The sequence below is a fragment of the Oncorhynchus clarkii genome, chromosome 20 (genome assembly GCF_045791955.1).
Source record: "Oncorhynchus clarkii lewisi isolate Uvic-CL-2024 chromosome 20, UVic_Ocla_1.0, whole genome shotgun sequence".
Taxonomy (NCBI): Eukaryota; Metazoa; Chordata; class Actinopteri; order Salmoniformes; family Salmonidae; genus Oncorhynchus; species Oncorhynchus clarkii.
Genome location: NC_092166.1, coordinates 24,156,955 through 24,174,431, shown reverse-complemented (window position 1 = coordinate 24,174,431; position 17,477 = coordinate 24,156,955). Strand labels below are relative to the sequence as shown.

Below are 17,477 nucleotides of genomic sequence, written 5' to 3'. Positions count from 1 at the left end.
TTAAATTCAACAACTAAATATTATAAATATTATATTATATTATAAAATCTATTACTGTTTTTTTCTTTAAGACTATCATTTGTTTGCGAACATGATAGCTGTACTTTTAGTTTATGGTTTATGAATCTTGTTTGCCATTAGCCAATCCAGTGTTTCTCAATGAGTTCAAAGCTTGTGAATGCATCCAACTCGTATTTACTACTTCACAACTGGAAATTACCACCTTCCCACTCATAAAACTAGTAGAAGAAAGGTGCTTTATGAAGTGATTGTTTATTGACATTCGTTAACAGTACTATGCTCGACTTGAAAGTGCAGCCTGAGAATTACTGCATGTGAGCTCATCAGACAGGAAATAGTGGGGATTGACAGTGAAACATGTAGACCTGTGAGAGGGTTTCTGAGAACTAAAGAATGGTCATAAAACGTTCACTAGCAGCAAGCAATCTCTTTAAGGAAAAATATAATGTAAGATTTTCAAAATAAGCAACAGATTGTTTGAAAATCAAATTGCTTGTTCTTCGCCACAGGAAATGTGCATGGCATTAGACACATTTTCAACAGTAATTTAAAACAATCAGATTTATATTGTACGTACTGAACAAAAACAGTGTAGACAATACATTTAAAAAATACATGAATGACACCAATCTTGTACTACATATGACATTTTATAATTTCAAAATGCTTTGACAATATTACATTTCCTTTATAAACTTGATCTTACAGCCTTCCAATTTCCTAATAGCAACTATAAATGCACTCACTGTACATTTCAAAATCTTAATTGTCCAAGGAAAGTGAAAAGATTTGAACAATAACATAGGTCATGTAAGTACAGTAGTAGTGTTCAATATCAGTTTCTGGTGTCTCTCTTCTAATATCAAACTACAATAACAATGAACATGAAGATAGCACATACACAATTATTCAATTGGTCTGCAATCAACTCAGTTATAGGCCTACTTATGCCTGACAGTGGCATTTTGTCATATACAGTGTTTATGTTAAGGCATGGCATTTGCAGACCACAACAGCTGTCCTATCCTATAATGATAAAGTCGCTATAGGTTATGTGCATTAAATGACAACATGAGTGTAAATTAATAAAACAACCATGTCTGTCCTAAATGGATGTGGCATGGTAACCTAGAACTGACAAAAGACACACCAACATGACTTTAGTTTTAAGTCCATTACATTTTCATGTCACAGCATGTATGACTGTGGCCAAGGTTTGACATACAGGCATAGACTGAAACAAAATCTAACTCTGCTATAACACAAGTGCGGTAACAAGTCAACAGCATTGTAATCTACTGTTGTTTTTTTTGTTCAGCCAGAACTATAGTGTATAATAATTGCAAGTAGTGTTACATTTAAAAACATTAAAAAATATAATAGATTTTTGTTCAAATAGTGGCATACATATATTTTAAGGTGAATTTACTGTGTCAACTCCTCAGTAGTGCAACAAATATTCAGGAAGAATAAGATCCAGTACAATCTAAACAAAATAACTGCAATTTTACTTTAATTGTTCTCTCTTGGTTTGCCTCAGTGTTTGAATATGCATTTACACAATGCAATATGTCCAGTTGTGTGTTCCATGCTTGAAAAAAATAAAATAAAAACCTGGCAAAATATTTAAACACTTCCTTCCAAAATAATCTGTCTACCATGTACAATGAAACGCAACAATCTTGTGACAATGAAACATTCATAATATCCTGACTCAAGTGTGTTAAAACAAGAGATGACACACCTCATGTAAACATCAAATGCTTCTCAAGGTCAAGAGGGGGAAAATAAGTGTTGTTTTCACATGGAGCACATCGGGAAAAAATTCTAATCAGATGTTGTTTAAGGGGGTTTCTTCACCTCGCTTCACTCTAATTACCTAATAGTAAAACTGGTTTGTGTTCGTTTCCCAATCAACTTCAAGGTTTACATCAATTACACACGTGTTTTTAGCGATAAAACCTGGTTTTGATTTCATTTAAAGTATAACAACTTCAATATCATTAGAATCCTCAAACAGTCGGTTTGCAATTGTGGTAGGATCTTGCAACACTATTGAATCTCTCCTGATACATCACAATGTTCACAAAATCTTGGTAAAAACTTAGGGCAATTAAGAACTTGAGAGATGTTGATGACCCAGTACTTTGCTGATGTCCTATCCTGGGATAATCCCAGTGGCAGCAGTATTTGAAGTGGAATTGCCAAAGTTAGAACACAACGTCATGAGATAATGTTGGTTGTAGTGGTTCACGTGACAGTATTTGAGGCATTTCCCTCCCTCTGATAATGCAAGTTGAGGCATTTCTTCTAGTGATAATGTTGGTTGTGGTTGGTGATGTGACGATGTTTGCTGAGGCTGTTGGTGCAAGGTGCACTGTGAGAGAGGGACTAGACTATTCATTGGCGTGTGTGATGTGTTGAGTCAAGGCCCTGAGTGCTGTTATAGGCTGAGCAAATAAGAGCTATTGCACACAGCTTGGTGCCTTTATGCAAACAAAGGTACATTGTAACATGTGAGTAATGCATGTGGTGGTGCTTGGCTTTTCCTTTTGCTTGTATACTGTACATAAGATTGTTAAAAAAGAGAAATGTACAGTCCTCTGGCTGTTGTATTGAAATGTACAGTATAAAGGGAGTGTTGTGTAGAGTTCACAGTCCTGAGGCACAGGATCCTATTTAAGTTCTTGATTGCTTCGCAAATGGCACCCTATTCCCTTCACAATGCAGTACTTTTGACCAGAGCTCTATGGTCCCGGGTCAAAGGTAATGCACTATATAGGGAATAAGGTGCAAATTGGGACGCACAACTTCTCTCTCCTTCACTCAAGGCCAAAAGTGCTGGTTTCCTCCACAGCAATCAGCAGTTTCTCATAGAGCATGGTGTAGGAGGGGTATGGTGGGAGATCCAGCCGGTTGAAGCATGTGTGTGCCCTGGAAGATATAGACCATGCATCAGAGCAGACAACCAATTTAACAGAATAGAGTTTTCTTACAAATACTATGCAGGGGTTTGGAGGATAACAGCATAAGACCTGTAATAGCAGGATGCAATGGTAGAAATGATTGTCTAGGTCCACTCTACTTTGGGTAGAGAGCTTATATTACCTTGGAAGAGCAGTAATCTTGCCCCACTTCTCGATACAGAAGCGTCGCAGGCCGTTACTGCCCCGTAGAGCAGTGAAGCCCTCGTAGGGAACACTGGAGGTGCCAGTCACAAACTGCAGCAGACGCAGCCTCTGCTCATTGTTGAAGCGCTCCACGGCCCCCCAGAACCACCGGATCACTATGTGGCTGTCATGGTAGCCTGCGATGCAGAAGGACAACAGGGCATGCCAAAGACTGGGTACAGGGGTTGGTAGCTTGGTCCCATATCAGATGTGATGTGCGGTAGCCAACTCCTTTATTGTTGACATGCCGTAGAGTTGGCTACAGCACATACAGTACAGAAACCAGGCAACAGGGATGATGGTTCAACAAGAGACTGTGGCGTCCCTTAGAAAGAAAAAAAAAAAAAACATGTCAAATATGGCTGGGAATTGCCAGGGACCTCACAATACAATCTAATCATGATACTTAGGTGCCGAAACAATATTTAAATAAAACATCTCCCTCTTTCCTTCAATTTTCCCTATCTTTGGTTATGTTACCCTGGCCATTGCTTTTGCAGCCTTTTTTCCAATTGCAAATTTTGGCACATTCATTCCAGCAACATAGCTACAACCAATGATTATTGGCTATTGAAAGGCTTTGAAGCCACCGGTTGATCATACTGGCTATTGCCACAGGAAGTAGGGGAGCTGAGGGTTAACAATAAAAATATAATATACAAATAAGTAAAAACAATTGTGCACTAGGCCTTTACTACTCCCCGTAGGAGCAGAGAGAAATACTTGTCAGCAGAGCGGGGAAAAAATACCTCCCCATCTAACAATTGAATGTGCCTTTTACATCACATGGGCAGTGGCGGATTGGCCGTCGGGAGCCCCGGGACATTTCCCAGTGGCCTGAGGGTCGTTTTGGCCTGCCGTGAATAGTCAACTTGACCAGCGACAATATAGCAAGCAGGAATGAGTTGACTGAGAATCCACGCATCAGGCGTGACTCTCACTCTCTCGCTGCAGTGTCCCTGCGCCAAAAATTACACCGGGTCTCTCTGCGACGCACATAGCAACCGTCTACATGCTTCTCTACGGATAGCATTTTAGACAAGTCGCACGGTGAAATGGACGGTCAGAAAAGGAAAGGTGGAGCAGAGAGGGAGAGAATAAAAAAGAGAAAGGCCCTTGCCACAGATGCTGCAAAATAAGCGACATGTTCACCAGTAAGCGACCAGACCAGGTCAGTCAAACACATTAGCTAAAACTGACACACACACACACTACACTCAGCATGGCTAACTAAATAGCCTAACTAATAACAGTGACACAACGGCCGGTAGGCTAAACAGTTTGCACGTCTTACATCTTCGTGGAGGAATTATATCATAGCAATGAGGGCAACATAGCGATCATAATGTCATTGAAGACGAGCCCATTGCTAATGCAGACATGGATTACAAAATCAAGATCCACAATGTGGTACTGGACACTGTTGAAGAAAGTGCAGATGTCTCCTGCATGAATCCTGAAGCATTTTCCTGAGATCAGAGAAAAGGGCCTTCCAAAGACAGCCATCAAGGACCTCAGCAAATTCTTATTGGAATTTGATGAACATGCCACTGTTGCGGCATTGCAGGCTGAACTGATCAGCCTTGCACAACAGTGGGGAAGACTGAAACAGTCAGCATTGGAGGAGTACAACACCAGGGCCACCTCCACCAGTGATGAATCAGGGGAAGGCTTTGAGGATCCTGATGAAAGTGTGGAGTTGGTGAGCAGAATTTGTTCCACATGTAAAAACTGCCCGATATGCTGCTATCTTCTCCTGTCTCAGTACAATCTGCTCATGGATGTGTATCACATAATCTGGTTTGGGCTACAAGTTCCGCCTCACCCTATCCATCACTCAGGTGGCTAGTGAGAGGACCTTCTCCACCCTGAAATTTGTGAAGAACTGCCTAAGAACCTCCCTCACCCAAGAAAACCTTGACGCGTTCCTTTTGATGGCAACAGAGAAGGGGATTCTTATGGGACTTGACAAAGATGTCCTCATTGACAAGATGGCAGTGAGTTATTGCGCCGCCTACTGGTTTACTAGTGATATTACTTACTGGTTACTCTGAAGTAGCTATGCTATGACTCTTCCTTATTAACAGGCTGACAAGGGTGAAAGAAAATTTGCTGTGAGTTAAAGCTTTTGTACAGAGGCATGTTTTTTTGGACTTTTGTATAATACTTGCAGTTATGTAACCAATGTTAAATTTCATTGACTCGGTGTATAGACGTTTATTTTTGTGCTGTTTGCTTTATGGACACCAGTGAGTGAACATTGTAATCTACATTTTCTTGTAGAGAAATGCTTTTTCGACTGTTGTATTATAATGACTTACATTGTTGTAGCTTATGTTCAAGTTCAGTGAAGGTGTGTGTGTAAAGTTTTGATATGCTTGAATATAAAGATAATCACTTGAGCTAACTCTGTGTATCTCATCCTCTTTTTAAAAAGTGTAGGCTCATTGTTTTGTGTGTCTAGCCTTGTACATTTGAATGTGAATGTATGATTGGTGTATTTTTGAGGGTGCTCCAATAGCCATAGCATACCTTGAAAACTCAGTGTTCAGATAGGCTACATGTTGGTCAGTCCCAAATGTTTGTATTTTCTAATGTGGATAACTTCTTTCCAGATGAACATAGTGGCCAAATGTATAACTAGTTTGGTACCCGTTACATCAACAAATAGGGTTAGCCTACAAAATGAGCGGTCTGGTGGTTTGTGTGAACAGGGTTGCCTGGGATGGAGTCAAATTCCCGGCCTGAATTATTGTTTCAGTCCGCCCCTGCACATGGGTGCCATGGTAGTGGATACATTGCCTTTAAAAACATGTTCGTACACACGTTAACCGTAGTCCTAGACTAAAACACATGTTTGTAGATTCTCCATTAGGTAATGTTCAGTAATGTGCTCCGTTGAAGTCTGCTCACCTCCTCTATACTCTGTGTTGTTCCTCCAGTCATTGAGGTCTATCTCAGCTGTCCCAGCGATGACCAGCTCCAACTCTCTGGCATCAAACACTGACACCAGCCGGGAATCCACCACCTTGAGAAATATATCCGAAACATAGAACATTAAAAACGATGTAGGAGTGTACATATTTAGACACATTGCTCCTGTCATTCACTTGGTGACTTCATTTGATAGTCATGTTCTATTGCATTCTAAGAAACTTGAAGAAATCATATTTGAAGTGCAAAGTGAAAGCCCTCTGAAAGCATAGGCAGGCTGGAAAAAAACAAATTAGACATTGGGGAAAATCATGCCATGGCCATTGACTGTTGCCCTGAGAGTGTTTACTGTACCTCATAGAAGCCTCTGACCAGTGCCTCTGTCTGCTTGACCACTCCTCTCTCCACCCTCCATTTCACCATGCGGTCAATGTACTCCTTCTTATTCTTCTCTGTCACATTAATGTTGGCCCCTCCAGACTTCAGCTCTCTCTCTGTTACCTACCCGCAAATAGAGCAATATCCATGTTACAATACAGACATACCTTACAATGTGAAAGTACACTACATGACCAAATGTATGTGGACACCTGCTTGTCGAACATCTCATTCCAAAATCATAGACATTACTATGGAGTTGGTCCCCCCTTTGCTGCTATAACAGCCTCCACTCTTCTGGGAAGGCTTTCCACCAGACTTTGATAAACTTGGATTTTTCAGTTGAAATACAGTTGAAGTCGGAAGTTTACATACACTTCGGTTGGAGTCATTAAATCTCGTTTTTCAACCACTCCACAAATTTCTTGTGAACAAACTATAGTTGTGGCAAGTCGGTTAGGACATCTACTTGGTGCATGACACAAGTAATTTTTCCGACAATTGTTTACAGACAGATTATTTCACTCTATCACAATTCCAGTGGGTCAGAAGTTGACATACTAAGTTGACTGTGCCTTTAAACAGCTTGGAAAATTCCAGAAAATTATGTCATGGCTTTAGAAGCTTCTGATAAGCTAAATGACGTCATTTGAGTCAATTGGAGGTGTACCTGTGTATGTATTTCAAGGCCTACCTTCAAACTCAGTGCCTCTTTGCTTGACGTAAAAAGAAATCAGAAAATAAAAAGAAATCAGCCAAGGCCTCAGAAGAAAAAGATTGTAGACCTCCACAATTCTGGTTCATACTTGGAAGCAATTTCCAAATGCCTGAAGGTACCATGTACTATTGTACAAACAATAGTACGCAACTATAAACACCATGGGACCACGCAGCCGTCATGCCGCTCAGGAAGGAGACGCGTTCTGTCTCCTAGAGATGAATGTACTTTGGTGCGAAAAGTGCAAATCAATCCCAGAACAACAGCAAAGGACCTTGTGAAGATTCTGCCGGAAACTGGTACAAAAGTATCTATATCCACAGTAAAACGAGTCCTATATTGACATAACCTGAAAGGCCGCTCAGCAAGGAAGAAGCCACTGCTCCAAACCGCCATAAAAAACCCAGACTACAGTTTGCAACTGCACATGGGGACAAAGATTGTACTTTTTTAAGAAATGTCCTCTGGTCCGATGACACAAAAATAGAACTGTTTGGCCATAATGACCATCGTTATGTTTGGAGGAAAAAGGGGGAGGCTTGCAAGCCTAAGAACACCATCCCAACTGTGAAGCACGGGGGTGGCAGCATCATGTTGTGGGGGTGCTTTGCTGCAGGAGGGTGCAGGAGTGGTGCACTCCACAAAATATATGGCATCATGAGGCAGGAAAATTATGGATATATTGAAGCAACATCTCAAGACATCAGTCAGGAAGTTAAAGCTTGGTCGCAAATGGGTCTTCCAAATGGACAATGACCCCAAGTATACTTCCAAAGTTGTAGCAAAATGCCTTAAAGAGAACAACGTCAAGGTATTGGAGTGGCCATCACAAAGCCCTGACCTCAACCCTATAGAAAATGTGTGGGCAGAACTGAAAAAGCGTGTGTGAGCAAGGAGACCTACAAACCGGACTCCGTTACACCAGCTTTGTCAGGAGGAATGGGCCCAACTTATTCACCCAACTTCACCCAACTTATTGTGGGAAGCTTGTAGAAGGCTAACCAAAACGTTTTCCCCAAGTTAAACAATTTAAAGGCAATGCTACCAAATACTAATTGAATGTACGTAAACTTCTGACACACTGGGAATGTGATGAAAGAAATAAAAGCTGAAATAAATCACTCTCTCTAATATTATGCTGACATTTCACATTCTTAAAATAAAGTGGTGATCTGAACTGACCTAAAACAGGGAATATTTACTGGGATTAAATGTCAGGAATTGTGAAACTGAGTTTAAATGTATTTGGCTAAGGTATATGTAAACTTCCGACTTCAACTGTATACAGGATGCAACCTTCCACAGCATAACCTTCACTCCAGATCAAAACTCCAAACGTACAGCCTAATTTTGGACAGACCAGATACAACTTCAGTTAGCACTGAGGCGTGAAGTGAAATGTGTCGAATCCTTTGAGCCCAACACATGGCAGGAGTCTCACAGACTATCCTTCCTAAATCCAGAGGTCTTGAAGCACCCTCCTGCTTTTCAGGACCATCCACCGGCATTTTCTACAAGAAATCTGCCTCCAGAAATAAAGCTTCTCCTAAGTGAGTGTGACTCCTACTCCCACTGCCTGCTGCACTGCTGCTTGGATTCCACCTGGCGATCTGTTCACTTTCTGCCCTGGCTTGTCTCCCCCTGTCTTGTACAGGTACACCCACCACACTCCCCCCTCTCTCCCTGGCCTGTCTCCCCCTGTCTGGTACAGGTACCCCCACCACACTCCCCCTCTCTCCCGAGCTTTCGCTCGCCTCAGCACACAGGCACTGTTTGGGCGAGTAACTCTGAACTTACAATGACTAGCCCCGAGTAATTTTGCATTTTGCTATGTGCCTCATGACTCCTGCATGCTTTGTTGACTATGAACTTTCTTGTTTACCCTACCATGGGACAGAGTGTTTGTTCCAACACTCGGGACTCTGACTCTCTATTGGTTACATAGACTTTTGGCCCCCCATCCTATTCTAACCACCTCTCTCCGGCTATTTGTTACCAGATTAAATTGCTGTATAATATGATCCTGTTGCCATCTAATGCTCATTCAAATGTCATAAATCAACACTGCAGAGCTCTCCCTGTCTTATGCTGTGCCTTGATTGTATTACTGTTGATGATATATGGAAAAGTGCATGTACAGCCAGGCCCATCTACTGTTGCTAGCCCCAATTCTGACTTGTGCTTTGATATCTGTTTCACTGATATCTGCTTTCGTAAAAGCCTGGATTTTCTGCACGTTAACACTAGAAGCTTATTACCTAAAATGGATCAATTGAAAGTAGAGGTCGACAGATTAATCGGAATGGCCGATTTTAATTAGGGCCGATTTTCAAGTTTTCATAACAATCGGAAATCGGTATTTTTGGGCGCTGATTTTAAAAAAAATCTTTAAAAATAATCTATTCCTTTATTTAACTAGGCAAATCAGTTAAGAACACATTCTTATTTTCAATGACGGCCTAGGAACGGTGGGTTAACTGCCTCGTTCAGGGGCAGAACGACAGATTTTCACCTTGTCAGCTCGGGGGATTCAATCTTGCAACCTTACAGTTAACTAGTCCAACGCAATAACGACCTGCCTCTCTTTCGTTGCACTCCACAAGGAGACTGACTACCTGTTACGCAAATGCAGTAAGCCAAGGTAAGTTGATAGTTAGCATTAAACTTATCTTATAAAAAACAATAAAACATAATCACTAGTTAACTACATATGGTTGATGATATTACTAGATATTATCTAGCGTGTCCTGCGTTGCATATAATGTGACTGAGCATACAAGTATCTGACTGAGTGGTGGTAGGCAGAAGCAGGCGCGTAAACATTCATTCAAACAGCACTTTCGTGAGTTTTGCCAGCAGCTCTTCATTGTGCATTGCGCTGTTTATGACTTCAAGCCTATCGACTCCCGAGATGAGGCTGGTGTAACCGAAATAAAATGGCTAGCTAGTTAGCGTGCGCTAATAGCGTTTCAAACGTCACTCGCTCTGAGCCTTCTAGTAGTTGTTCCCCTTGATCTGCATGGGTAACGCTGCTTCGATGGTGGCTGTTGTCGTTGTGTTGCTGGTTCGAGCCCAGGGAGGAGCGAGGAGAGGGACGGAAACTACACTGTTACACTGGCAATACTAAAGTGCCTATAAGAACATCCAATAGTCAAAGGTTAATGAAATACAAATGGTATAGAGGAAAATATTCCTATAATAACTACAACCTAAAACTTCTTACCTGGGAATATTGAAGACTCATGTTAAAAGGAACCACCAGCTTTCATATGTTCTCATGTTCTGAGCAACGAACTGAAAAGTTAGCTTTCTTACATATCACATATTGCACTTTTACTTTCTTTTCCAACAGTTTGTTTTTTTGCATTATTTAAACCAAATTGAACATGTTTCATTATTTACTTGAGGCTAAATTGATTTTATTGATGTATTATATTAAGTTAAAATAAGTGTTTATTCAGTATTGTTGTAATTGTCATTATTACAAATAAATAAATAAAAATCGGCCGATTTAATCGGTATCGGCTTTGTTGGTCCTCCAATAATCGGTATCGGCATTGAAAAATCACAATCGGTCGACCTCTAATTGAAAGTGTGGTTTCACAGCTCCAATCCAGATGTGTTGGTCATTATTTGAGAGGTGGTGTTTTGAATACTGATGTCAACCTTTCTGGCTATAACCTTTTTTCGGGAAGACAGATCTTCCTAGGGTGGGGGAGTGGCAATCTTTACCAAGGATCACCTTCAGTGCTCGGTTGTCTCCACTTAGTCTGTCCCCAAACAATTTGATTTGCTGGTTTTAAGCATTAAACTTTCAAATAGCTCTTCGTTGACTGTTGAAGGGTTTTCTTCGTCCTCCATCAGCACCGGCCTGTACCCTACCTGCCCTAAACTCTCTTCTGGCCCCTAAATTCTTTCTGAATTTGTCCTGCTACAGTAGGTGACCTAAACTGGGACATGCTTAAACTACCTGACCAAGTCCTAAAGCAATGGGACTCCCTAAATCTTTCTCAGATTATTACCAATCCCACAAGGTATGACTCCAAACACCCAGAAAAGGCTACTCTCCTCAATGTTCTCCTCACAAATAATCCTGATAGGTATCAGTCTGGTGTTTTCTGTAATTACCTTTGTGAAAACTGTTTAACAGCCTGTGTTCGTAATGGCTGCTCAGTGAAATGTCCTGTCCTGATTTGTCATAGACACTTGCTAAAAAACTTTGACCTGGCCTCTGTAAATTGGTAAAGAATCAGCTTTATCCCCTCTGTCAAAGAAGCTTGGACATTCTTTTTTGATATCTTCAGTGATATTGTTAACAAACACGCCCCCATAAAGAAAATTTGAAATAGGTTCAGCCCCTGGTTCGACCGTGATCTTGCAGAGTTACTCCACCTCAAGAATTCCATTTGGCGAAAGGCTCGGCACACGCATACTCAGGCTTGACTGGCTCTCGTTCAGGCAAATGAGAAATAAGTGAACTCAGACTATCCGGAAGGCCAAAGTTATTTACTTTAAGGAGCAGTTCTCTCTCTGTCAGTGTAACCCTAAGAAGTTCTGGAAAACGGTTAATGACCTGGAGAATAAACCGTCCTCCTCACAGCTGCCCATGTCCCTTAAAGTTGATGATGTGGTTGTTACTGACAAGAAGCACATGGCTGAGCTCTTTAATCACGACTTCATTAAGTCAGGATTCCTATTTGACACAGCCATGCCTCCTTGCCTGTCCAACATTTCCTCATCCCTCACCCCTTCTAATGCGACTATCCCCGATGCTCCTCCCTCTTTTCCCCCTGCCCGCAACAAATGTTCTCCCTGCAGGCAGTCACTGAGTCCGAGGTGCTAAAGGAGATCCTTAACTTCTTCGGGATAGGGGGCAGCATTTTCACTTTTGGATAAATAGCGTGCCCAAATTCAACTTCCTGCTACTCCTCACCAGAATAAAAGATATGCATATTATTAGTAGATTTGGATAGACAACACTCTAAAACTGTTTTAAATCATGTCTGTGAGTATAACATAACTTATGTAGCTGGTAAAACCCAGAGGACAAACCTTTCAGATTTTTTTTTTCTTTAGGTCACTGTCTATTCAATGAGTTTTCATTGGGAAACCAGAATTCGAAGTGACTTGTTTGCAGTTCCTACCGCTTCCACTGGATGTCACCAGTCTTTAGAAATTGGTTGAGGTTATTCCTTTGTGTAATGAAGTGCGGCCATCTTGAAGAAGTGTCACGTTATGTGTACTGTTTGATAGTTGAATCAAACGCGCCAAATAAATGGACACTTTGCATATATATTGACGGAATTAATCGAAGAAAAGGACAATTTGTGATGTTTATGGGTCTTCGGCCTGGTTTGCTAACGACCTCTCTCAAAGAGTGCAGTGTATAACGTTAGAACATCTGCTCTCCCAGCCACTGCCTGTCACCAAGGGAGTACCCCAAGGCTAGATCCTAGGCCCCATGCTGTTCTCAATTTACATCAACAACATAGCTCAGGCAGTAGGAAGCTCTCTCACCATTAATATGCAGATGATACAGTCTTATACTCAACTGGCGCCTCCCCAGATTTTATGTTAAACTCTATACAACAAAGCTTTCTTTGTGTCCAGCAAGCTTTCTCTACCCTTACATTTCCTCTGAACAGCTACAAAACAAAGGTCATGTGGTTTGGTAAGAAGAATGCCCCTCTCCCCACAGGTGTGATTACTACTTCTGAGGGTTAGGGTTAGCATTCGGCCATAAGATTTGCCACCAATGCTCCTTTATAGGAGACATCACTGCACTCTATACTCGTCTGTAAACTGGTCATCTCTGTATATCTGTCGCAAGACCCACTCTTTGTTGCTTATTTATAAAACCCTCTTAGGCCTCACTCCCCCCTATCTGAGATATCTACTGAAGCCCTCATCCTCCACATACAACACCCGTTCTGCCAGTCACATTCTGTTAAATGTCCCCGTAGCACACGTCCCTGGGTCGCTCGTCTTTTCTGTGACGCTGCAGCTAGTGACTGGAATGAGCTGCAACAAACACTCAAACTGGACAGTTATCTCAATCTCTTCATTCAAAGACTCAATCATGGACACTCTTACCAACAGTTGTGGCTGTGTTGCGTGATGTATTGTTGCCTGTACCTTCTACCCCTTTGTGCTGTTGTCTGTGCCAAACAATGTTTTTACCCTGTTTTGTGCTGCTGCCATGTTATGCTGCTGCCATGTTGTGCTGCTGCCATGCTGTGTTGTCTTCGTAGGTCTCTCTTTATGTAGTGTTGTTGTCTCTCTTGTCGTGATGTGTGTTTTGTCCTATATTTTTTTTATTTGTAATCTCAGCCTCCATCCCCGCAGGAGGCCTTTTGGTAGGCCATCATTGTAAATAAGAATTATTTCTTGATTGACTTGCTTAGTTAAATAAAGGTTAATGTTGAGCAATTAGGTCTGGCTCGCAGTCTGTGTTCCAATTCATCCCAAAGGTGTAAGATGGAGTTAAGTCATGTCAGTATGCTGTAGCATTAAGATTTCCTTTCACTGGAACTAAGGGCCCTAGCCCAAACAGCCCCAGACAATTATTCGTCATCCACCAAACTTTACAGTGGGCACTATGCATTATGGCAGGTATCGTTCTCCTGGCATCCGCCGAACCCAGAATAGTCTGTCAGCCTGCCAGCTGGTGAAGAGTGATTCATCACTCCAGAGAACACATTTCCATTGCTCCAGAGTCCAATGGCAGTGAGCTTTACACAACTCCAGACAATGCTTATCATTGCGCATGGTGATCTTAGGCTTGTGTGCGGCTCCTCGGCCATGGAAACCCATTTCATGAAGCTCCCGACGAACAGTTATTTTAATGACATTGCTTCCAGAGGTAGTTTGGAACACGGTAGTAAGTGTTGCAACTGTGGCCAGACCCTTTTTAAGAGCTACGCGCTTCAGCACTCGGCAGTCCCGTTCTGTGAGCTTGTGTGGCCTACCACTTAGTGGCTGATCTGTTGTTGCTCCTAGACCTTTCCACTTCACAATAACAGCCCTTACAGTTGACCGGGGCAGCTCTAGCAGGGCAGAAATTTGACGAACCGACTTGTTGAAAAGGTGTCATCCTATGAAGATGCCATGTTGAAAGTCACTGAGCTCTTCAGGAAGGCCATTCTACTGCCAATGTTTGTCTATGGAGATTGCATGGTGCTCGATTTTTATACATCTGTCAGCAACGGGTGTGGCGGAAATAGCTGAATCAACTAATTTGAAGTAGTGTCCACATACTTATACATATCTATATTAGTGTATATACTGAATGATATACACTGATCATGAGGATAATTTTGTAGTAAAATAACATTTTATACTTTAGCTTGCTTTGGGTTTATGTTTAGAGACTACGCATTTCTTATCATTGAGGACACCACCGGAGGTTGCTGAGGGGAGGACGGCTCATAATCATAGCTTGAACGGAGCGAATTGAATGTCATCAAACACATGGAAACCATGTTTGATGTATTTAATATCATTCCACTCATTCCGCTTCATCCATTACGACAAGCCCGTCCTCCCCAATTAAGGTGCCACCAACCTCCTGTGGAGGACACACACATACCTGTCCGAAGACTTCCTCATTCACAGTGAAGGTAAGGTCCAGCATGTCTGTGATGTCATTGTCTTTCATCCACTGTAGACTCTGATGGAACTCCTCGTCTAGGTATTCCAGATCACTCAGGTCAGTGGCTCTGCACAGGTAAACATATTTATCTCACACATGAACTGCTTTGGGATTCGCTATGTATTACTGCACAAAGCAACCCACTGCCTTAAAGTCAATCAAGGGGAGTAACTCCCTCACTAGCCCGAGGTGCATTTTATTTGCCCATTATCATCCTATCTGGGGAGACTTGTCATTAGTATTCACGCTAGTAAGTCACTCAATCTGGGTTAGACTGTGTTAAACCTCAAACTTCTTTGGACATTTATGCCAGACTGCACACTAATCCAATAGGGATCATTTTTCTTTGTTGTTAACTTCACTAGAGTAGGGGGCAGCATTTGGAATTTTGGATGAAAAAGTGTGCACAAATTAACAAAAAGGAGGTATTTGGTCATAAAGAGGGACATTTATTGAACAAAACAAACATTTATTGTCTAACATGAAGACCTGGGAGTGCCACCAGATGAAGGTAATCAAAGGTAAGTGATTACTTTTAATGCTATTTCTGACTTTTGTGACACTCTCCTTGGCTGGAAAATGGCTGTATGAGTTTCTGTGGCTAAGTGCAGACCTAACATAATCGCAAAGTGTGCTTTTGCCGTAAAGCGTTTTTGAAATCTGACACAGCGGTTGTATTAAGGAGAAGTTTATCTATATTACCTTGAATAACACTTGTATAGTTTAGCAATGTTTATTATGAGTATTTCTGTAATTTGATGTGGCTCTCTGCACTTTCACCAGATGTTTCTTTGAGACTACGCATTTCTGACCATAACGCGCCAATGTAAACTGAGATTTTTGTATATAAATATGTAACATGAGGTCCTATGAGTGTCATCTGATGAAGATCATCAAAGGTTAGTGATTAATTTGACCTCTATTTCTGCTTTTTGTGACTCCTCTCTTTGGCTGGAAAAATGGCTGTGTTTTTCTGACTAGGTACTGACCTAACATAATCGTTTGGTGTGCTTTCGTCGTAAAACCTTTTTGAAATCGGACACTGTGGTGGGATTAACAAGAAGTTTTTATATTTAAAATGGTGTAAAATACTTGAATGTTTGAGGAATTTTAATTATGGGATTTCTGTTGATTTGAATTTGGCGCCCTCCAATTTCACTGGCTGTTGTCGAGGTGGGACGCTAGCGTCCTACTTGTACCAGAGAGGTTAACGTGGCAGAGATTTTTTTTTCTGTACAGAAGAATTGTAAATGCCAACGTCGAGAGACACTCACAGTCTGAGGAGAGCCTTGTAGAAGGGCCGCGTGAAGAAGGCATCCAGGAGATACTGGTGGATCAACACCAGTCCCAAAATACGCCCACTAAACCGGAACCTGCACACAAACACACACAGACAGGTCTCACACACAACTTCAAAATCTTCAATATAGAAATGACACCAAAAAGAATTTACAGAAACTCATTACAAATAAAGTCAATGATTCACCAAATTACATTTTTGAAAGAAGCAATGTTTTTTTAAGCATATGTTTTCTTTTCATTCTCCTCCATTTACACTGTGATGTCAACGGTCAGGATTGATTTCCTAATAGTAATGTAAAATTAACACATTTACAGAAAGACCTGTGTGAAGGACAACTTACAGAAGAATAACTTTATTCTATTAAAAAAATTCAGTCTGAAAAAACACCAAGGCTTGATGGTATACCAGCAGAGGTATATCAGAATGTTAGCAAAAATAGATTAAGATTCTGTAACCATGGAGAGGTAAATACTTGTCTATTTAAAAATCACATTGATTAACTATTTGGTCCTATCACAGCCTACTCCAGACGACTCGTTTTTTAAATCATATGAGCAAAGAATATTTAATTCTCTTTGGAATCCTAAGCCTGACAAACTGGCATATTTAACTTGTTTGCCTGCCATATATTAAAGATACAAATTATCAGAAAGGAATTGGCATAAATAACAAAATATATACCAGTTTCATTTGAGGAGCAAAAAGTTGACAGCTGCGCCATACATGTTGCATAATAAATGGGAAGAGATTTTCGATGTACATAAACCATGTGCCATGGAATTGGAACTGGTACAAAAAAACAACACTTGATTCAACATTAAAGTTTTTCAATGTAAATTATTATACAAAAGTCTTGCCAAAAACACAATGCTATATATATATATGGGGCATACAACTAACTATCTCAACTCTGTAGATTTTGCTGTGAAGAGACCAAATCACTAGATCATTTATTCTGTAGCATGTTTCTGGTCACAGATTAAGGAATGGTTAAAAAAATCACAACATTCACTTAAAATGAACCGTACAAATAGCAGTGTTGGGTGATTTGAAAAGCCAAATAATAATAGTGCTTCTACACCTGCATTGCTTGCTGTTTGGGGTTTTAGGCTGGGTTTCTGTACAGCACTTTGAGATATCAGCTGATGTACGAAGGGCTATATAAATACATTTGATTTGATTAATACTCGTAGGAAAGGTTTTCATTTTTAGCTCACAATCTGTGGATACTATATTATTTTAGAAAGGTTCAAAATGTATGTAAAACATCATAGCACAATTGAAAAATATATGGCACATGGA

The 17,477-nt window shown here is 40.9% G+C and overlaps 1 protein-coding gene and 1 long non-coding RNA gene across 2 annotated transcripts in view; one reads left to right on the top strand and one right to left on the bottom strand.

Annotated features, from left to right (window-relative positions):
- The window catches only part of LOC139377351 (uncharacterized), a 28,953-nt gene that overhangs the window by 427 nt on the left and 11,049 nt on the right, over positions 1-17,477 (top strand). The gene's annotated exons all lie outside the window — the stretch shown is intronic.
- Positions 1,563-17,477, bottom strand: part of LOC139377350 (E3 ubiquitin-protein ligase HECW1-like) — a 45,369-nt gene continuing 29,454 nt past the window's right edge. Inside the window, exons 23-28 of the mRNA XM_071120376.1 lie at positions 16,147-16,245; positions 14,810-14,939; positions 6,480-6,626; positions 6,105-6,219; positions 3,130-3,328; positions 1,563-2,955 (exon numbers count right to left, since the gene is read on the bottom strand). Coding sequence (XP_070976477.1) covers positions 2,844-2,955; positions 3,130-3,328; positions 6,105-6,219; positions 6,480-6,626; positions 14,810-14,939; positions 16,147-16,245 — 802 coding nt within the window. The 3' untranslated portion in view covers positions 1,563-2,843. The remainder of the gene's footprint in view (positions 2,956-3,129; positions 3,329-6,104; positions 6,220-6,479; positions 6,627-14,809; positions 14,940-16,146; positions 16,246-17,477) is intronic.